Source organism: Lipophrys pholis (assembly GCF_963383615.2).
Source record: "Lipophrys pholis genome assembly, chromosome: 13".
NCBI lineage: Eukaryota > Metazoa > Chordata > Actinopteri > Blenniiformes > Blenniidae > Lipophrys > Lipophrys pholis.
In genome coordinates, this window is record NC_137632.1 from 14,329,873 (window position 1) to 14,351,832 (window position 21,960).

General features: G+C 42.5%; 3 protein-coding genes across 5 annotated transcripts in view; all 3 read right to left on the reverse strand.

Moving 5' to 3' along the window:
• Window positions 1-1,069: 1,069 nt before the first annotated feature.
• Window positions 1,070-4,448, reverse strand: sumo3b (small ubiquitin like modifier 3b). The gene is made up of 4 exons (XM_080479075.1): window positions 4,281-4,448; window positions 3,658-3,786; window positions 3,456-3,527; window positions 1,070-2,301 (listed from the first exon to the last, which is right to left on the reverse strand). Exons 1-4 carry the CDS (start codon window positions 4,299-4,301, stop codon window positions 2,236-2,238), a joined length of 288 nt encoding a protein of 95 aa, XP_080335201.1. The 5' UTR covers window positions 4,302-4,448; the 3' UTR covers window positions 1,070-2,235.
• Window positions 4,449-4,773: 325 nt separating this feature from the next.
• On the reverse strand, window positions 4,774-8,281 carry pttg1ipb (PTTG1 interacting protein b). 3 transcript variants are annotated; one of them, XM_080478496.1, is made up of 7 exons: window positions 8,156-8,281; window positions 7,878-7,933; window positions 7,682-7,790; window positions 7,291-7,393; window positions 6,709-6,774; window positions 6,327-6,373; window positions 4,774-5,976 (listed from the first exon to the last, which is right to left on the reverse strand). In XM_080478496.1, exons 1-7 carry the CDS (start codon window positions 8,250-8,252, stop codon window positions 5,948-5,950), a joined length of 507 nt encoding a protein of 168 aa, XP_080334622.1. In that variant the 5' UTR covers window positions 8,253-8,281; the 3' UTR covers window positions 4,774-5,947. The 3 variants fall into 3 exon arrangements, with proteins under 3 accessions (XP_080334622.1, XP_080334621.1, XP_080334623.1); XM_080478495.1 differs by having other exon boundaries at window positions 4,776-5,470; XM_080478497.1 differs by having other exon boundaries at window positions 4,784-5,967.
• A 2,089-nt stretch (window positions 8,282-10,370) lies between these two features.
• The window catches only part of myo10l3 (myosin X, like 3), a 53,721-nt gene continuing 42,131 nt past the window's right edge, over window positions 10,371-21,960 (reverse strand). Inside the window, exons 22-41 of the mRNA XM_080478410.1 lie at window positions 21,661-21,767; window positions 19,791-20,219; window positions 19,666-19,696; window positions 18,744-19,571; window positions 17,974-18,097; window positions 17,429-17,672; window positions 17,242-17,337; window positions 16,947-17,040; window positions 16,443-16,498; window positions 16,093-16,235; window positions 15,803-15,997; window positions 15,481-15,638; window positions 14,863-14,986; window positions 14,155-14,452; window positions 13,842-14,049; window positions 13,573-13,709; window positions 13,309-13,432; window positions 12,767-13,222; window positions 12,216-12,407; window positions 10,371-11,946 (exon numbers count right to left, since the gene is read on the reverse strand). Of these exons, the coding sequence (XP_080334536.1) occupies window positions 11,842-11,946; window positions 12,216-12,407; window positions 12,767-13,222; window positions 13,309-13,432; window positions 13,573-13,709; window positions 13,842-14,049; window positions 14,155-14,452; window positions 14,863-14,986; window positions 15,481-15,638; window positions 15,803-15,997; window positions 16,093-16,235; window positions 16,443-16,498; window positions 16,947-17,040; window positions 17,242-17,337; window positions 17,429-17,672; window positions 17,974-18,097; window positions 18,744-19,571; window positions 19,666-19,696; window positions 19,791-20,219; window positions 21,661-21,767 (4,149 nt within the window). The 3' untranslated portion in view covers window positions 10,371-11,841. The remainder of the gene's footprint in view (window positions 11,947-12,215; window positions 12,408-12,766; window positions 13,223-13,308; window positions 13,433-13,572; window positions 13,710-13,841; window positions 14,050-14,154; window positions 14,453-14,862; window positions 14,987-15,480; window positions 15,639-15,802; window positions 15,998-16,092; window positions 16,236-16,442; window positions 16,499-16,946; window positions 17,041-17,241; window positions 17,338-17,428; window positions 17,673-17,973; window positions 18,098-18,743; window positions 19,572-19,665; window positions 19,697-19,790; window positions 20,220-21,660; window positions 21,768-21,960) is intronic.

Genomic DNA, 21,960 nt, shown 5'->3' on the forward strand with positions numbered 1-21,960 from the left:
TGGTTTCATTAGTGCTTCTCTCACATATTTTTTTTGATTTCCAGCAAGTCTGTGAGCAGGATGTACGGGAAAGATAATGAAAACAGACTGAAATATTTATGTTTATGTTCACCGAACAGCACGCTATATGTTCCTCCAGAGTGTGTGCATTAGACACCAGTGGGTGTTTGGAAGTATGGGTGAGGGGGGTGGGGGGGGGGGTGTACCATACAGCTGCATTTCTGAGAGATCTGAGAAAACACAAATGGCTTCAGATATCTCCTCATGGAAATATAAAATGCACAAGAGGTGCCAAAAATAAAAGCAGCACAATCAGACCACTGTCTGAACGGCCACACGGGGCTTTCTCTTGGCTGTTTGGTTTAGAAACATCTGTGAAATCAAGTTCTCTTGAAGACGAGGAGGCTCATGAAGTTACGGTCTTCACAGAGCTGGAGAGCAGCAACAATTATGTCTTTGTACTTTTTTTTTTTTTTTATATCTGAAAGCTGCAGAATTCAGTGATTGAATCAAAGTGGCCTTGCCGCTGTAAGAATGAGCGGTTCTTGCTATTATCTTCAGAATAATGCTGCCCTCTAATGTATGTGAAGCATATTGACAGCCTGAGCGACGCTAAGACAGAAGGCCTGTGGAGCTGCTCAGTGGATCAGTGGTTAGCACTATCACAGAGAAGACTCTGGTTTCGAGTCTGGTCAGGCTTGGTGGGCCTTTCTGAGAGGAATTCTGACCCTCAGTTTGCATGTTTGTATGTATGTGTAGGGATTCTATGGTTTCCTACCAAGATCAGATATACAAATTAGGAGCATTGATGACACTAAAATTGCCCATGTGTAGTAACTGCCTGCCCTGCGATGTACTGACAACCAGTTCAGGGTATACCCCGCCTGCGCTCATGACCAGCTGGAATCAGCTCCACTTCCTATGACCCTGGATTCTATCAAATGAAATGGTGGACTAGATCGAGACCCAATTCTGACAAATAGCCAATGGTCCCTACCACTGAGGTAGTGTTAGGAAAGTCACCCGGTGTAACAATCCTACCAAATGAAGCCAAACTTCCAATTTTAATCCCAAAAGTCTTTAACCGATGCAACATTTATTTTCACCTGTTAGAGCAATAATGTCACCAATATGCAATTCCAGCCGCTGAGTATCAAACTATATTTATTGTATACAGTTTAGGGACAACAAATATACAAAAAAGTGGATTATCTGCCGATGTCACCATGCAAATCTAAAATGTCATCTCACAAGCCAACATTTCTAACAACACATAAGCATCAAACCAGGAAAATGTTGTTAAAAGAGTTATGATAGACTTTTTACAGACTTGCTGAAATTGGAAACACAGTACATGTGACTCTGTTTACACCGAGTAAATTATTAAACCCGAAGTGGAAACATTTTCTGGCCTGGCAAAGAAGAGGTGCATGTGTTTAAAGGTCCTGAAGAAGACTGATTTCCCCATGCAGACAATAGTTTATTTCCACTCTGTGTAATGTTATGGAGCACAATGGCATGGAATCTTCTCACATCTACATTTCTAATATTAACCAAACACTTGTCAAAAAACAATTTGTTTCATTTAGGATTTTTGGTCCGGAAACATCACCATACTTTATATCTGCATTTGAGGGCAACAGTCTTGAGGTAAATCATTCATGTGGATCTCTCCCAGTGGAAACATTTCTCTTGCTGCAGGTACATCAGACACAGACAAAAAGGATTAAAAGTTACATAACAAATGTCATAATGTCGCTCCCATTTATAGGCAGATTACCGCAGTCGACAAGACAGCAGCATTCCACATATAATGTCAAAACAGGATAACAAACATTTTTTTGGGGGGGGGGGGGCGGGGGTCTTGTTTCATTCTGAATTTGAATGTTCACACCAATTTAGAAAATGTTTGAAATGTAATCCAGCTTGTGATTTGAGACATGCAGGTTTTCCCAGAATCACAAGGCTGCAGCGGAAGTATTTCACAAGGAGACATATCTGAGATAAGATGCGTCCTTGTCCTGGACAAATGTTCAAATAATTCTTTTTGAGTAAAGCATGTTTAAAAAAATTGCTACCCTGCTTCTCAATCAGGGTTCAGGGGAAAAAAAAAATAATTTTTTTCTGAATCCTGGAACAAGAGGGAGAAAAAAAATTAAAGTAAAAACAGAAATAAACAAACACAGCATTTAAAAAAAAATGGCATTGAAGTTCTTTCATGAATCCCAATTTGATTTAAGAAAACACTCCTCCAGTCTGTTGCTGAAATACATCAATAGTGTCCTCGTCCTCCATCTCCAGCTGCAACGACAAGCAGATCGACAGATCCATCATTATCAGAACAAGTTCTACCAGTCAGCCCGCCTCACATTTGTGTACTTTCAAAATAAAAAAAAGACACCATGCCCTCAAAATGTATACTGGTCCAGCTAATTAAATTAGATATGGAAAACATTTATTGCACACAGTGAAATACTTAAGGGAGAAATTTTAGTTGAGAAATCATGAAAAGTTTCACTTTCAGTAGGTAAACAATGGTTTTAAAAAAAAAAACACAAACAAAGTGTCTTCATAGAAATCCACATTAGGGCAACGTTATTCAGACTAATTTAGTTTAGGATGAACACCATGCAACTCTTCACCTTTGGTTCGTTATGTTGGATGAAAATAGACAAAACACTCAAATGTTTAGAGTAAGCCATCTAAAAATGTTGCTTGAAATATATAATCGTTATTGAAATTAGGTTACATAAATTCAATGTAACCAGAGTTAGAAAAGACAATGACAAGCAGTTTAGACAACTAAATTTTCATAAAGCCGAGATTCAATACTTGATACGCGACACTGGTTGTTTAAAGTGCATCTCTGTATGTTTTGTTTGAGCTTTGGAGAATAAAGTAGTGGCCAAAGTGCACAAGCTGCTACTGCTAAAGTGTAGGTGCTTGACTAAAACTATAATTAGTTTGTTTCCCCTGAAACTTAGATCAAGATTCATTGTTGGAGCTTGAATGAGTGAGTTTGACCACACAGATCATCTTAAAAAGTACATATTCCATAAAAGTGCATAGTATCATTTTCTTCAAATCTGTGTTTCTTAACAATTTGAAGAGTGGTTTGTCCTGAGCAAAACACAGTGTAGTTGTGAGCACTCTGGCCTCACGTGACCCTGGTTCAGGTGTTGGTCGAGCCTTTCTGTATAGATTACACAGGTCCTCAGGGTGTGTGAGTGTCCGTTTCTCTGTGCTTGGCTTATAATGAACTGGTGACCTTTTCAGGCGTTGAAGATGGATTCTTGTTTATTCTTTGATGGATCAAAAGGTGCCATCAAAACATGAATAAATGCACTCGACGTGCCCGTACTAAGTGAACAAAATACTTAATTTGGCATTTCATTTATAAATCCAGATATTACAGGGTGTGCACTGAAGCAGGCTCAATGTGCAGCTTCACCAACCTGTGCAGGTGTGTCTGTTTCATTAATGGGCTGTCCATCAAACCTGAACCGTATCTGACGAATTGACAATCCCTGTAAAAAAAACAGAGGAGACAGAAAATATCCTTTAATGACGCTGAACACATTGAACTGCTGACAGAGAGACAGCAGCCTTAAGAAAGCATTGACGGGGATGTTGCAGAGGCCGAGGATGGGGACTTGCCTGTCGTTCACAGTATGCCTTCATGAGTTTGCTGAGAGGAGTGTGCCTTTTGATTTTGAACTGTACGACTGAGCCATCCTGACCGGCCACCTTCAGGTTGATGTGGTCGTTCTCCGTCTTCACCCCTTCCTGCAACACAAATGCCCCCATGAGTCCTCCACCACTGGAAACAGCAGCTGCTGCTGCTGCTGCTGCAGCTGGCTGGAGGGGAGTTCACCACATCCACACGACCTGCCGGGACACACCGGCTAGCACAGGAAGCTAACCCGCAGCCAAAGTGGCGCAGACAGCCACAATGGCGCAAATGATAAAGAACACAAACCATTCATTTTCCCTGGAAAGCTCTCATATCGACGCTAGCAAACATTGGTCACTGAATAATAGCAGCGTGCGTGGCATTCGCAAGGCGTGTACATACATGTATGAAGATTAAATGCCATTTATTGTGCGTCAAAAGTCGATACATCCGCAGAATTGCTCAACCTTTGTTTTCTACGCGCTCAAACACGGGAACTGGAGGGCTAGCTTAGCGCCACATGCTAACGCTAACGGGCAGCCGGCATCGGCCGCTACCGAACGGAGAGCAGCCGCGACGCGCTCCGTCTGGGAGGCAAAGCACCAACCTTTGGCTTTTCATCGGACATCCTGCCGTTTCCTCGGGCGTTTCGTTGTTAACGTGGAGCAGACGGACTGCGGTGAAGCGGCGTCTCGGCTCGGCTCGGCTCCTCCGGCTCTCTGTCGTGTTGTGTGGAGCACGGGCGCGCACCGAAAATTTGAAATGTAATTCGAGCAAATGGGTCACGTGTTCTATGTCATCCTCGGGGCCGCGGATACGTGAACGCGGATGATAATTTGCGCGCTCCCGTGACATAGGTGAAGCTGGCCCCCCACCCCACGAGAAGCTCAGTGAACATAGTCCCGATTGTTCGTGCTGCATTAGTGCTGGTTTGTGCCGAAAGAATTCTCGTTTGTGCTGCTTTGGTTTTTTAAGATATGAGTTTATTATAAGATGATGACGTCAAAAATATTTAAAAAATGGTCAATCTCGATAGTTTCTGTTACCAGTTAATGATATTGTCATATTCAAATGTGTGGCATAAATAAAAAGGAACAAAAGACACCTAGTATGCATTTAATGGATAATTTAATGATCATTTGTTTATACAAATTGTTGGTTGTACAAAGCTCACAAGTTTTACATGCAGTTCAAGAGCAGACATTTATTTTATTCAATAAAGTTATGAAACTCATTCTGATACTTGTGATAAATCTGTTACATAAACGTTTTATAGAGAAAAATAGACTTTGAACTTCAGACATTAACCCAAGTAGTACTCTATGTGTATATGTGCAATGTAAAAAAAAAAAAAAGTGCATGAAAGAAACTGCTAAAATTAGCACCACAATCGAAACTGACCATGATCACATTCTAACAATGCTGCGCATTACATTAGACAATGTGAGAATTAAAAAAAAATAAATAAATACTGGTGGGTGAAAGGTTTCCTCTTATAATTAGTCATCTTCGTGGAAAGAAGCCAAGCTAATCAGTCATGTTTTAAAGTTTGATTTAAACCAGTTGGGGTCTCATATCACAACAAATTATGTAAACAGCACTCATTGATAAAAAAAAAACGATTTAAAAAATTAGGTAAAGGAGCTGTTTCACAAGCACTTCCCCACTGAACTCAGCCCAGCTCATCACAGTTTACCGCAGGCTACTTGTTCACTGTATCACAACGTTACTGGCATCATCGCTGACGTTCTTCCTAATCATCGTCCATACGGGTGTATGGGTTACCCTTTGCCAGACCTGAGAGGAACAATGAAGAATAAATCAGGGAACCAACAACACTGACGAGACTGAGAAATTTAGATTATTATTTTTTTTTTCATGCATGTTGTGTTTATATGGCTGCAATGATCTGAGACGTGTTTAAATAACAAATGTCAGATTTTTTAAATCCAAGTCCTCATAATCATCTGGGCCATGACGGAACGAATGAGATCATGGATACAAGAGGCCGGAATGACTTTTCTTCGCAAGGTGGCAGACCTCACTCTTCATGATTGAGAGGACACAGTTGATGTAGCTCAGGCATCAGATTAGGATGCCCCCCTGGTCGCCTCCCATTAGAAGTCTAGTGGGCACGTCCAACTGAGACCGGGCCCCAAGGTATGCCCAGGACCCGCTGGAGAGATTATATTTCTCAGTCAGTTCGGGAGTGGCTCGGGATCCCCCCCAGATGAGCTGGAGGAAGTTGTGGGGGACAGGGATGTCTGGGCTTCTTTACTTTCCATATTTCGATCCTGTGTGCACTAAGCAAGAAAGAAGATGGATGGATGGATGGGTGGATGGATGGATGGGTAGATGGGTGGACAGAAGGGTGGGTAGATGGATGAATAAATTTAGTTCTACTTTATCAGATATGAGCAATGCAACTTTCTTTCCAGTAGATGGGGCTATAAGATCACATTTCTTGTCTTTTCCATATCCCCCCCCCCCCCCCCCCCCCCCCATTTTTCCACCACTTTGTTTCATGTCCACTCACGATGAATGTTGCTGCTGTCCGATTCGATGTGCACGCCGCCACCGAGGAGCCTTCCTCACATTTGACATTCGCATGTATCAACCCACTCAAATCACAAAAACAAGAGAGGACACTCACCATATTTCTGCCTGATTTCATCATGCCTCAGCTGCATGTCTGTCCTTCTGAGAGGAGGAAACAAAGACAAATTGTTAGACCACAGAGAACACTGGGTAGAAAGCATGCCTCCACTGTCCAAATTATGGCGAAAGGACAAAGACAAAGTACTGCTGTGACAGTATCTCCTAAAAGTAAAACACATTCCAAGTTGTGATAAAAAAGAAGGTTTGTAATATACAATGACAGATGCAGTAGTTGATAAATTGTCACATAAAGATAAATGCAGTCATGAGTGTGTAGTATGGAAAAGACGTCTCCACCCTCTGCTGCTTTCAACCCTTATAGCGACACGAAGGAACTGCTTCGATATTCTAAGAACTGTGTTTTGCTGACCGTTTACCTCACTTTCTGACGGTCCTTTCTCGCCCGGTTTTGTCGCTCAGCCATTGCGTCTTCTCTCTTGTTCCTACAACATGCAGACGTGCGTTAAAAACAAATATTCTTCAGAGTTGTGGGAAGTTAACTTCCCATTCACTATTTGCTGGATCAGCAGTTCTCAGCCTTGGGATCCCCTTCAGGGGAGGGGTAGTGGAGGGGGGGGGGGGGCTTTGAGGGAAGAAAAATTGAGAAACCACTTTGCTGAATGGACTAAATGAAATGTGTTTATCTTGAACTGTATCTGCACTAAACCACAGACCGTTCTGAATCCTGTTCACATAAGACCTCTTATCCGTCCGTCTTCCACAGCCAACCCAATTACAAGAGACTGATACACCCGAAACAAAAAGTGAAGTTATTGTCCGAGCTCAACTGCAGCCACACATTCTGCCAGGCTTTTGGAGATAGCGGTATCAGCCGAGCCTCAGAGAAAAACAGCCCCTTTGTGTTTTCCTCCCTCCTCCTCCTCCTCCTCCTCCTCCTCTTCCTCCTGCCGTGTTGAACCAGATTTTATAGGCAGCGCTTCATGTGACTTCATGCTTACCCGATTCTCTCACACTTGCAGCAGCAGAAGCAGCAAACAAGGATGGAAATGATAATGACCCCAGCAAGCACGGACATGGTGATGATCAAAATCTGGAAATTGACTGTAAATCACAGTGAAAAACACAGACAGGAGGTTACCTCCAAATGCACAGCCACAGATGCATCTTCAAGTCAAATATTCATTTGCGAGGAACCCGGTAGAGAAGATTCCTCATAAACTTATAAACTGATTATGGGTCCTCTAAAGAGAATATGGCACACTATCAAGGTTAAATACCACGAGTAAGGTTTCAACTACCACCATTTTAACAATTGAGAATAGAGAAAGACAAGACAAATCTAGAAGGTGGAATCTTGGTTAGGTCATTGGGTTTTTTTCTCAGTCTTACCCCAGCACACCCCCCATCGTGCATCATTCAGTGGGCAAATGCTGCTGGGGGGCAATATGTTCTTCACTGGATAGTCAGAGCATTGTTTGGTGGGCTCGCACCACAAACACTGTAACAAACAAGACACACGAAGACTTAATTATCCGATCCTCCGGTTTACGTATGGAAGCATGTGGCTGCACTGCAGAACACTTACAGATACAATCTTCAAGCAGTCATCACAGCTGGTGTTGGATCTCAACACACAAGGGACTGAAAATGAGTGAATTACAGAACAAAGTTAAAACTTTATTACAGTGTGAAGTCCGTTTCGAAGCTGATTAAAGGAGTAGATTATCTTTTTATTCCCATTGTGATATCACGTGACAGCCTCCTGACTTCACTCGAGCGAAACAAAACACAGCAAAACTTCTAAAAAATATATATATATATATATATTTTTTTTTTAAATAAATAACAATAATAAAAACCTACCCGGAGCAGGAGCAGGGGTCGGTGTCTGCGCGTCTGTGCTGAGAATAACACCGAGGAAAATCGTGACAAAAGCAGAGAGTTTGTAAAGTGTAGACATAGTGACAGCAGTGAAAGAGCAGGACTGAGACTGTCGGGCTCGTGAAGGCTGGACCTGCGTTGCACGAGGGCGGCGTCACTGCAACTGGTGTCAGGAAACAGCCGCGGAGTGACACATCGTACCATAAACACATCTTTGGGTTATTCTTCCGAGAGGTGGGAAACACTCTGATATTGTAGAAGTACTTATGGTTTTACTTTTGTAAAAAAATTGAAAATAAACAAACATCTTGATTCACGTGAAACTATCCATTTAGTAAAGAAATCGTAGCTTTTTAAATTAATATTACGCCAAACAAGCAGGGAAGGACTAAGGTAGTCATGGGCCCCTAAGGCCCTAATAAATCATCTGTATCCAAGTATACACCCACCTATCTAGACATATATACTTATATACATGCACATATATCTAATACACAAACAAAAACAAATAAGCGTCATTCAGGCATAGTAAAAACGGTTTCAACAAGGCGAGTTCATGAAAATAGAAACTATGAAGTCATCAATTTAAAGACCCACCCTGTAGAATAGTGTCATCTGGTGGAGAGGTTTCAGATTGAAGAAACTTTTATCCCAGCCTCAAGAGGGGAAGGTACTCATGCACGTTTATGAGCTATGGTTCTTGAGGGTAAGCTTAAAAAAAAAAAGAATATCAATGTAATTTTGTGTATGTATTCAAGTATATATGTGTGTAGAGTTATTAATTTGTCCATGTGGGGTTAATAGCAGCTGACAACTGGGAGGCAACAGGAAGGGGAAAGCTTTGACAGTTTGCTGAGGGCTAAATTTGAGAAAGATGAAATCAACATTTAAAAACATATCAATGTTTTTAAATGTTGTATTTTGCTTTTTGCAATTTCAGAATCTACAGGAACAGTCGACTTAGTCCATCAGTTACATATGTTACTCAAAACTACAGATTGCTTGGTCTTTTTAGCTTCTTGTTCAATCCACCAGCGTTTATACATTTGGGGGGAAAAGGCCAATAGCTTTGTGAGAGTTAATTCTTTGACCAGATTTCTGGAGACAGATGGTAAAACACCTTTATGACTTAATGTTTTTATTCTTGCAGATTATCCACTGGCTTATTAGAGGAATGAGCAGACCTTTTCCAAATTCCATCATTGCCACAATTTTCATTTTAACAGGATTGCTGTAAATTCAATTTTCAATTCTTATGTAAAAAGTCTGTAAATATTTGAGTCTCTCTACTTCTGTTCTATAATTTTTGCAAACAGGGCTTTGATAAGGCCCAAGTTTAAGTCTGAGTATAATTTTGACTGACTTTAAATACTCCATTTAAATTTCAATGTGGTTTATTAATTTGATGAAATCCCTACTGGGCAGGTGGTTGTGCTTTTATAGAACATAGATTGAAGTAAATCTATAGATCTAACAATCTACAGATACTTCATCACATTACAGTCGGTTTAAAACCTCTGTATTTGTCATATACAAAATACAATGGAAGCCATTACACAAAACCAAAAATCCCAGGCTTCAATTTTATTCTCTAGGATTTCTTTAAATTAGATACATTTCACACTGGATTTCTGTGAAAGATTATCTATATGTGATTAGGCTCCACTGTCCAACTACATTATGTAGTCTTTCCAATATAAAATATTCTAAATATTATATTATATGTTAAAAAATAATCCTCAATTTATTCACATTGTTTTTCCAATTTACGTCAAAGAAAGGTGAGTGTTGGAAAAATGTGATTATGCGATGTTACTGTTAAAGACGATGTGTCTTTCTGTACTGCTGGGCAAAGACTTTCTCACCATTATCTAAGGACAACACAGACGAGGCGGGACCAGAGGGAATTACAGGAAGATTAGGAATTTTTACGACTGTTTTATCTTCGCCCAAAAACAGAGGCTCCATTTTCAACTGTCCTGTGTCTGCACACGGATTGAATAGTGTTTTTTCACTCACTTAAAAAGGGGCTGCACAGAAACATCTCCGAACAACTCCGGCACGTTGTAACAGGATTTGTTCCCTTGCTGCAAGTTATCCTTAAATGCTTTCTACAGAACTGGCTGACAATCATTGTGGTGTTGACAGCAATCGGTTGAGTAAAACGGACAAAAAGCAGGAAATAACAAACAGCTCTTGAAATACAATAATTTATTAAAGCATCTTTAAATTCTGATATAAAACACTTTCCGATCTTTCTTCTTCAAAACAATCAGAAATCTCAGAAATACAGTCATCATCATCATCATCAATGGCAAGATCAGTCTCTGGTTTGGCCGCCGGCAGCTGACCAGAGCACCTGGGTGAGTACGATTGGAGAGCAATGGAAGACAGTGACGCAGTGTGAGGTAAATACCAAGCTCATACTGTTGAGATCATACTGCTCTCGTCATGGACTGTACAGGTCGGTTGGCATAGAACCGATTATTTTTTGCGTTCGTTTACAAAAGGGCTGAGGAGAGCACACGCTCGCTTGGTTAGTGAGGCTGTAACAGGAGCTGACGGCGTGGCTCTTCAGTTATTCATACACTCACGGACTTGCATCAGTGCATTTGGAGCACGGTGTTCACTCCTCAGAGGCGACGCTTTCAGTAAATAAACACCCCCACCCTCATATCGTTGCAGAGCTCATTAAAAACAAGCAAACACTCTTCAGTAACAGATGTACTGCGAAAGGCATTATCATGCATACTTCTAAAAAACAAATTCAATGACATCAGGGCTCAAAGAGAGACTCTCCCCTTGAGCTGAAGAGGACGTGTTTTTGGATGGAAGCAGAAATAAATCAGATTAATCATTTGAATGGATGCCTCTTTGTGAAAGCACTGAACTGCAGTGTTTGTAGATGTTACATCTTTATTGATGTAGTGGTTTCTTTATTTTTTTTTTGCTGTGTCTTTTTGGTTGTAATGTACTTTTGTGGTGGAAATAGGCCTCATTTCTAGCACTTCACATTTTCTTATATTCTGCTCCACAAGGCCGCATTTACACTGAATCGATTACTTTGAAATAGCTACAATACTTGAATAAGGCAAAAGGATCTAATCTCTCTGGATGGGAGACAGTTATTTTATCCAATAACCTGAGAGAGTTTCTATTCAGTAGAACAATCATGACAGTTGGCTGTAATAACCGGAACAACAAACATTGATGGACGGTGCCAACACAGTGTGTGTGTTTGGATGAGAATATTAATTTCCAAAGTCAAATATACATTTGTTTTCAACTGTAAAACAAGGTTATAAGGTAAAAGAGTGTGCAAACCCTTTTGGCTTTCTCTGCAAATGGCAATAAAACCCATGAAAAGAAAGAACTGTAATTGCTTTTCAAGTAGCAGGTGACAAATGACCAGGTTAAAAAATGAGAGCAAGTAACATTCGGACGTTGCATGACGAGAAGCAACGCTTGGGACAGCTGTAAAGATGCAGATGCTCGAATGCTCACAAATACCGGAAGCAGCAACAAAGATTGAATGTGTTGCTACATAACTGAAGTCATAACCTCTGAGGTGAGATGTCTGTGTAGTTTGTCTCCTCTTCGCCCCGTCCTTGCGAGGAGTCAGATGTATGATAATCGAGTACATATCCTGCTGGGTCCAAAAACAAAAATCACCTGATCCAATTGGTTCCGTAACTGGACACAGACTTCACACTGCAGCGCTTCTTCACAATCATGTTGATGTAAGCTTTCATGATCTTTGTGATCTCCCCAACCTGTCAATGAACAAATCGAAAGTGTGGTCAGATTGTAAATGATACAAGTAAAGGAAATGTGCATAATCAAGGTCAGAACAGATATTTTATAAAGTACTACTTTAGTTGTTTTTTTTAAACTCCAAATGCAGACGAATTTGATCAAAACATGAGGTGTAAATCGTACTTTATTCATCGCTCACGTTCAATTTATTTCTTCCATAGGTTCATAATAACGCATTACAAAGTAGTAACACGCTTGCTCTCAATAACAAGGATGGAATCTGTACCTGTGGTGTGTCAAAGAACATTTCTCGCTCATCCACAGTGATCTTGTAGGTGCAGGTTTGCGGCGCACCGAAGAAGATGATGTGCTCATATGGGAAGGTCTCCAGTGGCTTCGGCTCTCCTCGTTTGTAGACCGATACATTCTCGGCGCTCACACTCAGCCAGAGGTCGTACGGGAAACCTCCTTCTTTGCACTGCAAAGACACAAACCAATGACTCTCATCAGAAGCACAGAACATACTTGTCAGCCAGTTGGAATACAGCTCATATAAGAATTCACTGAAATGAAATACTGTATTGAAAAAAAAAGAAGAAATATTTCCACATGGTTGCCACTGAAATTAGCTCCAGAGCTCGAAATCATGTTACAGAAGTTTACATAAAAATAGCAGCAGGGATGTTTTTAATCCTTACTTAAAGAGAAAGAGCTGTTATAGATTCGTAGGCGGAATCTGTCCTGAGGTACAGTATTTGTCTCCAGGTTGAAGTTACGCAGGTTTATAATGGCAACATTATGAATTCACAGACATCTGAGACATGATTAAAGACGTACCTCAACATCGAACAACGTTGATCCATACCCGGGCCACTCTTTGATAACAGTCATGTATTTCAGCATGGCTTGGTGCTGGTCCAGACTTTTGAGGCGGGACCACTTTTCCACGATGCTCGCCCTGGTGGCAGACATCTCCTCCTTTATCCACATCTCCAACATCTGCTCCTCCTCCATGCGCTGTTTCTTCATCGAGCCAGTTTTCAGCCCCCGCCGCAGTGTCCCATCCAAGAAGCTTGTCCTCCGACGCTCCAGGGTCTGGCCCGACCCAGACGCTCCCCCCACCTTAGTAAATTGTAGGATGCGATTGCGTAAGCGACCCACGGGGTAGACGCTTTCCAGGCTCCACACAACTCGTGCTTTGTCTCCGTAAAGGAACTGCAGGCGGAGGGCAGCAAGGTGTTGCAGGGTCTCTTCTCGAGCAGGGAAGTGGCCTCGGGTCAAACTCTCGTGTGCCTGAAAAGAAGAGCAGAAAAACTGATGTCAACTACACTTCAGAAAATACATTATCATTAACAAGAAGTGTGGTCAGATAAACATACCTGCTCGAACATGAACGCAAACTCCACTCCTTCCTTTGGCATGCTCTCCACATCCAGGAAACAGTAGAGTTTGAAATACAGCTTCCATTGGCCTTCATCCTCAGCTTCCTCACTGCCAGCAAGCCTGCGAAGGAACATATCTCAGTGTATCTAAAGGCATCTGTTTCATAACAGAACTACAAGCCTATAAAAAAAGGCGCACTGTACCACAATAGAACACAGGAGATTTTAATAGCAGCTGAAGTCTTGTAGTGTAACACACACCTTTCAAATTTAGCTAAAACATCAGCCACCAGGACTCTGCTTTCCACAGCTTTGTCAATAGTATTGTTGTGCTCAAAGAGTGCAAACATGTTCCTGCTGTCCTCCATAGCCAAACCTCGGATGAGCTTCTCCACCACCTGAATGGAGAAAAACAAAGTATTAGTGTGACTTCTTCTCTTCTCGCCATATTATGAGACATAAACTCACAGCCAGCAGTCTGCAGAGGAACAATACGATGACCAACTTCACAGTGATGACGGCTTGTTTACCTCTCCGGCGGTGGTGTGTGAGTTGATGGAGATTTTGCAGGAGCCTCCTCCATGGCAGTAGACTGTGGTGGTCATTTCCTGCCTGGTAAGCAGGGCCACGATTTCCTCTTGAGAGGGAACAAATTCCCGAGTCTTGGTCTTCTTCAGAGACTCACCGATGAAATGGGCAAACATTTCAATTTCTGTGCCTGGAAAGAGCTCCTTAATCCTGGGAAAACACACAAAAGCCAAGTCAAATAGAAGCCTTGAACAGAAAACGTGAATATGATCATGGGATTTTTACAGTCATCCTTTGTTCTCAACAGGCTGGTACCTTTTCAGGTGAAACTTGAGGTAGCGAAGGATGCCTCTGCTGGGCAGAAAGGTGCAGCTCATGCAGCTCAAGAGATGCCAGTGAGCTCGATTGGCAAGACTGTTGGGGTGCGGGACATGATTGGTTTGTTTAATTAGCTGACAGTAGACCTCGTCCCTTAACGGCCTCAGGTCTTGGCAGGTCTGCAGGATTCCTTGGATGATTGGCACAGGGTCGGACACAGCCTCCATCTCCTGGAGAGAGTTGAAAATCTTCACGGCCTCATCCTGCAGGCTGGTATAACCCTTTTCCTTTTGCACTGAGGAAGATGAAGAGGGAAATAATTATTTTCAAACATCTTATATTTTTTCAATATTGTTTTTCCAAGTCATAATAAAGTTGACTTTTGTTCTGAATAAAAGACTATTAAGTTGTGGCTTTCTGGAGTATACCGTACATCCATATATCCCACTGGGAGGTACAATGTCCTGATCCAAGTGATGAAATATCCTGTGCTGAGTCCTGAATAAAAAATGACCATCTTTTTTCAAACTAATAAGTTTTATTTTATTAGAATTAATTTTATTCCTTTCTAAGGTTCTGCTTCTTGGGCTAAGAAGTACATGTCCTTATTCACGTACACAAATACAACTAAACAAACATGCTTATACTGCAGAGTAACAGATTTCTCAATAGCATTGGGTTTCAGGCTGTAGGTGAAAGACGTACGGTGAATGTTGACGTCTCCATAAGGCAGAGGTAGAAGAGGGGAGTGCAAAGGATGTTGAGTATATCTCAAGATGGGATTCCTCCAGTAAGTCTGCTCCACAGCCTCCACATTCAGACTGCTCTCCTGAACACACAAAAGAACAGATAAGTGATCTTGCTGTAAAATCATTTGTTCAAGTAGACGTCGCTCCAAATGACAGAATTCAAAAGTGTTGGAAATGTTATGCAGAAGTGTGTCAGAGAAGAAAAAAAAAATAGAAGATCATATTACAGATAATATGCGTCAAAGCAGCAGGTAAAACGGGATATAATCTAAAGTGTTTTGCTAGAAATGAAAGACAAATAAGATGTTTGAGTCTGTGAAAGCCAATTCTGATAGATCACAGCACACAGGCAGTGAGAACAAATACCTCACTTTAGTACAGAGTGAGTCCCTGCCAATGGTTTGCATGACTGAAAAGAATTTGAGTTACAATATCAATCCCTGTTTGTGAATGAAACACGCGTTATTATTCATACAAATGTCAGCAAATTCAGTGAACTACAATAGAGCCACATGAATCCACAGACACCAACAGTTATCAGTGACAGAGACCGTATCAAGTAAAAATATATTACCTTGATGTCCCTGATGAGCTGCTGTGTTGGGGTTTCAATGGGGACCTTGCTGTCGATTGCACCCTGTATAGCGTTTGCCCAGCGCATGGCTTCATTCAGCATTTTAGTGTAAAGCCTGTAGGAGTGTTTACGACCATGCACGATTATATTCCAGTAACCTGGGTGGAAAACAAAAGGAGCAAGCAGTTAGATAAAGTCAGAGCAAAGCACAGGGCAAGTTTAAAAGTCTAAAAGACCAAACACTAAAATGAATATTCCACATACTGGCATATGAAAGAAAACTAGAAGAAATGTATATGACAAAGGATGGTGCGGAACTGACCAGTTTCCTTGAAGACTTTCTCATCGGGCTGCACCACAGAGCAGAGGCTGTTGAGCACCAGGGTTCCGAGTTTAGAGGCGCTGCGCTCAGATGACTTGTAATAATCCAGGGAATTAGTAGTGAGAACAAACCAGCGCTTCTTCAGCTTAAGAGAAGTGCTTTTAGCTCCTGATTTCATCTCTTTATGAAGCCAACCTGTTTGGATGAAAAAATATATATAAATATATATATATATATACCGATGCTTGAGTGAGCGCATAAATCATTTCAAAGCGGCACCACTGACTGACCTCTGACTAAAAACTCCTGCCCATCAGCTCTCGTGTCTCCCTTGGATTTTTGCAGCAGGCCTATCCAGTGGTGCATCTCCTCCGGCGTGTCAGTGTTGCAGTGGATCACTCGGTTTGCCGTGATGATCACAAACGAGTTTGGTCTGGAAAAAAGAATACATCAGACAGACGTCACCCGAGGTTGTTAGTTTCATTCCCATGCACACGAATGGAAACAACAAGCTGCGGTTTAAATATAAGTTTTATTCACATCGGGGTGAGGATTTAAGAGGAATTGATCCTCATACCAACACGTGCTCATACATGAGGTGGGACAATATTCAGGGAAAGATCAGTTGCCAATTCCTCACCTGTCTGGGTTGTCTGAAGCACAGACAGAATCAATCAAGCCCACATCCAGAGTGCCCTGAAAGGTGAAAACAAAGAAAGATGTTTATCTCGCTGCAAAATTTACTCCATAGTAACTTATTGTGTCTATCTGCATTAAAAGCACTGAGAGTAAAACAAGACTGAATAGTTAGCGAGAAATAACTTTCTGTGCAGTGAAAGGGAAGTGCACTGGTGGATTCAGCCTCTTTACTGTCATAATATTTTTAAATAGTCATATGGTATGTTATTAAAAAAATGATTATTACTACTTTCATTTCTATCAAACACCCTGCAATCATCCACTATCCAAAGAATGACCAGTAACTGGCGTGTGTGTTTTTGTTCCTCTTTAGTTTGAATGGCGATGTGACTCAGACTTGAACCATCAAATTGTTGCCGATTTGGTTACATGCTTTTGCACTACTGCTGGAAAACAGAGCTGAAGCTGTGGCAGCCAGGCAGTGGAGAGGTAAAACAGCACTAACCACCGCATTCTTTGGGTTGGCCTGCTCGTGGTGCATCTCCATGAGCTGCTCCGGGCTGGCGGTGTGGACTCGGCTCAGCACATTGAACCAACCGCTGGATGGGTCAGAGGGAGTTCAGAAAGGAAAAGTCAGTTAACATGGAATTGCAATCTACGCATGAAGTTCCATACAGCAACCACAAGGGGGAACTTTACTTCCATGCATCACTTCTTTAGTGAACTCATGAAAGAAAAAGAAAAACACTATTGACAAAACAGTTGTGGCTGGTCGCACAGAATACGCAGATGCAATGTACCTGGCATCTTCAGGAGACTCTGCATAGATGTGGTACGTCCTCTCCTCAGTGACAATGTTCAGTGCATTTTCTTTCTCATGATTGTCCACAATCTCCCTGCCAACGCAGAAAGGATATCAATAAGTGGATACCCAACTCTCTGTGTTTGATTGATTCCAGAATCCAAATGATAAAGAGTACATCTTACTTGGCTGTGCGAATGTCGATGGTTCCTTTAAGCTTCTCTTCGCTATCATTCTCAAAGTACATTAGTTTTGACTCTCGCAGCACAAACCAGCGCATCTTCCAGTTACGCCGAGACAAAGTGGACATTCCTCCTCCTTTCTTGTAAAGCCAGCCAGATTTGACGGAGTCCTGCTTTGCCCGGAACCACATGAAGGTCTCGTCTTTGAGGACACACCATCGCCGCCGCCAAGGGATCATTAGACCGCCTTTAAAAAAGGAGAAATGCACAAGGTTGAAGACTAGAGAAATTTGAAATGTCACTTTGATAGGAGACATAGAATAAATCTTTAACAACCATCATTTATACTTAAACATATGCATTTGAATTACATGTCTGTCACAAAGCCACACAAGCTTATCATAAAAAGAAAGAATTCAAAAGCGAATAACCGAAGAACAAGGATGTGTTACAAAACGTTTCTAAATCTGATAAAAAACCAATGTATGAACTCTTCATGCAGAAATGATCTGCTTGTGGCTTTCTGGTGGTTTGACGCTGCTACTCACTCTTCATGTAGAGGTAGCCGTGAAAGTATGGCGGCCCGCTGCCATTCAGTAGATTCACTCTCCCGTTAGAAACTTCCTCATCTGTGTCTACATAACCATCGTTGTCTTCATCACTGTCTATGAACTGAAACAGAAAAAAAATTAATAAATAGTTAATTTATGATGCTGGGAATCACTGTGGAATCAATAAAACTAAGATGACCCCCCCCCCCCCCCCCCACACACACACACACACACAAGCCTGCCAACACATAAAGCAATGCGCCTTCACTCTGACATTTTGCTGATCTAACAGCGTCAGCTTTGAGCTCTCTGCTTGACTTGCAGTATCAGCAGAGCCAAAACAAATAACTGCAACAGTATTTCACTGGGTTTCTGACCCTTTTGATAAGATCCCGGCTTGTACAAAAGCTACCTGCAACTGAGTTCGCAGAGCAGGATTTCCTCCTTGAGGCGATGTGTGGAAAGTCTAATATACACAGAGGAAAGCTGTGTGCCAGTAAAGTCAAGAACTATGGGGCAAGTTGCCTTTGATGCAGAAATTAAATTTGGTTTATGTTCCACAGTAAGTCATTTAAGTTCTTCTGTTTCCGAGAAGTAATTTACTCTTTTGTCTGCATCCGCTGGTTCTACTTCTAATGGACCTCAGATGTTACTCCAAACAATTACTCTTTGGGATTAGAAGATGAGAAAATGTAAGGCAGCACATTTCAACTTTTAACAGCGAAGCAGAGTTTGACATCATTTAGTCTGAACTTGGTGTTTCTCACCGAGTCCGAGCTGCCTCTGAAGGAGTCCAGGCTGTTTTGGGTGCATGACGACTTTCGCAACACCTCCTCATCAGTTATATGGCCATCATTGGTGCTAGCGCCTGAGCTCCCATGAGCCTCCTCAAACTCTTCTTGGTCATAGTCCGACTCTGCATCGGGCAAGTTTGCCTGGGATGCGTCTTCATTCACATGCTCAAAGTCTGATCCTCTGCCAGTGCTCTGGCATGGCCGCCGTTCTCCATTAGTGATCAGCGGAGGACAAGGAAGGTGGGGGGGTTTGGAGTCTGTCAGCAGAGTGGCATGCTCTAGTCCATTGGGGGTAAGAGGAGTAACGTTTGGGAGTCCAGGAGAACACGTAGAAGACGGAGAGATCACCACTCCCTCGGCAAAGGCAGGCGGAGGCGGGGGAATACTTTGGAATACTTCCTTGTCAAGAGGAACTGCAGCTGGAAGAGGAAAGTCAGGTAAGGGAATGCACTCGTCCTCGGCAGGGAAACCCTCGTCTACCTCCTCCTCGGCCAGAGGAGCAGTGGATTCAGTCGGGTCATGAAGGTTCTCCTCGCTCGAGAGGGATGGCTCAAGACCACCAAAGTCCAACAGCTCCAGAAACTCTGTAGCCACACGCGAAGCCTCCTTCTCAAGTCTGTAGATCTCAGCATTCCTTATCCGTCGAAGCTCTTCATGGGAGACATCGCCAAGGAGGGACACGCCGTCTTCCTGCTGCTTTTGGAGACGCTCAATCTCCCTCTCGAGTCGCAGGATCTCCTCCATTTGACGGCTCTCCTCCTCGGACGTTTGGCTGTGGGACAAAGTCTGAGCGAGCTCTTTCTGTTGGCAAGATGAGTAAGCAAGGAAAGCAAATGTAAGAGGCTCGTACCACCAAAGAGCTTGAATTGTGCTGCATGCTTGAAACTTTATTTACCTTTTGACAGGCACCATTCACCAATGAGTTCCTAAAGACAAAATATAAAGACTTTAGTCAAGTTGTACATTTTTAGCATTAGTCCAAGTCAACTCCAGCATATTACAAACATTCAAACTTTGTACCTTGTCTTGTCTCCATTCGCCATTAATTTTTGTTCATCTTCTTTCTCCCTCATCAGTCTCTGCTCCTCATTCCACGATGCCTCCTCTGCCCTCCTCTTCAGCTCCTCCTCCCTGAGCCTCTGTTTTTCCTCCTCTGCTTTCTGTCTTCTCTCCTCCTCCTGTTTCTTCATCTCCTCCATTCTCTTTTTCTCTTCTTCTACACGCCTTCTCTCCTCTTCCTCTTCCCTCCTCCTCCTCCTCTCCTCGTCCTCTTGCCTCTGCTTCTCCTCCTTGAGTTGTAAAAAGAGGGATCTGGCCACCCGGCCTCTGTGATGCTTCTGCAGGACAATGGTGGCCAAGCGCAGACGCAGGAAGACACGTCTCCAAAAGTGGGCCCTGTAGTTCTTCTGGATGGTGACGACGCTGGACAAAACCCTCTTATAATGTTTCCTGTTGGAAAAACCAAGCGTGCACATTTGTATTCAGCTTAACCAACATATTGTTTTGAACATCATCTTGTAATATTTTGTGCCTCAACTCTATTTGTACGTGGTCCCCTCATTACGCCCATTGGGGGTGGGTTCTGTTTAAATAAACAATCGTGTACACAGACTGTGCTTTGTGAACTATGCAATGTTCAGGGTCTGATGGGCTTGTACTGTTCCTATTGTGGCAGTGTGGGCTGCTGTGTTTAGCCCTGTGACTAAGCTCAATCACCCACACACAGCACATGCATTGACTACACACACGCATGCACCCATATAAACACACACATACATGAACACACGTGACTTTCTCAGGACCACACACACAGCTCTGACTTTTTGACCCCCTAACCTGACATAGTCTCCACAGCAATCAGTTCAGGGCCTTTGACTGGTCTCAGAACAGACTCAGAATATAGATAATGTTACATGTAATAGTACAAAGCCTTTCCTTGAGTCTTTAGGGAACGTCCCGAGGCTCAGCCTTTAGTATGAATGACTCGGAAGGGAAGGAAACCCACAACCTGAACACTGTCATCAGTCCTATTATAGTTTCCAAATGGAGCCTTACAGAGTACTGTATGTAACGTTGTACACGGTAGAGTACAGGTGCAGTACAGCTAGATTACATGTCTATGAGTGTCTGTGCATGCAGAGTTTTACACAACCATATTGAAATATATCTTGTCTGTCAGGCAGCAGAGTGGATTGGTGAAGATATTTGGCTCAGGTTCCAACAACAAACTGTTGAAATCATAAAAATCCCTTTTTAGATTTTTAAATTTTTTTTATCTTAGTATCTGTTTATTCAAATAAAGCCATTTTGATTAACTGAAACATAGAGCAATGAATCAAATGAAATAGTGCTGCGATTGATCCAAAAGATGTAGCACCATGTTAGCCACATGCACTGACTGTTAGTAATATTGTTTTCTGCACATCTACAAAATCACATTTTAACCCAGGGAAACTTGAAGTTCTGAGTATTGAAATGCAACTAACTTCTTCATCTCACATAACATACAGTGTTTACTTTTTCCAGTTTGTCCAGAGTAAATAAATTTATTATACTTGTCATTAAGAGTTCATGGATGACAAGACAGATTCCTGCATGACTTCCGATTAGGTTTCAGACCCAGATGAAAAAGTGTCTCGTTTGGATTGTAGCTGGGTGCACAATTTGGAATGACTTGACCCATGAGCAAAAACAGCATGATTGAAGCCCACACGACACACATGTATGTACAGACAAAAAGGTAAACAAATGTCCAAAGGCATGCACAAACACACGTAATCTGCCCCCACCCCAGCACACACACAGGATGAACACCTCTACTACAAAACAAACACTGACAACTGTCGCTGCCACTCAGCCATGCACCCCTCCTCCACTCTCCACCACTCACCTTGCCACATAGCTGAGGATGTGGGTGCGGATCACCATGCCAGCCCTGCGCCGCACCTCTTCCCTCTCCTTCTCCAGCCTTTGCTCCAGGGCCTCCTTCAAGAACACCTGCGGGACGAGGAGTGCCACGGCCGGCAGGGAGAGACACAGAGAGTGGAAAAGTCGGGGTGAGGGGAAGAAGAAATGGGATGGATTAGTTCCTCTTCTTGGTGAGGTTGTAAAAGAGGGCGCACTGAGATGCGAGGGGGCCCCTGTTCTCTGTTGGCAGCACCCTGCGCCCACTGCAGAGGAAGCTGTGGTG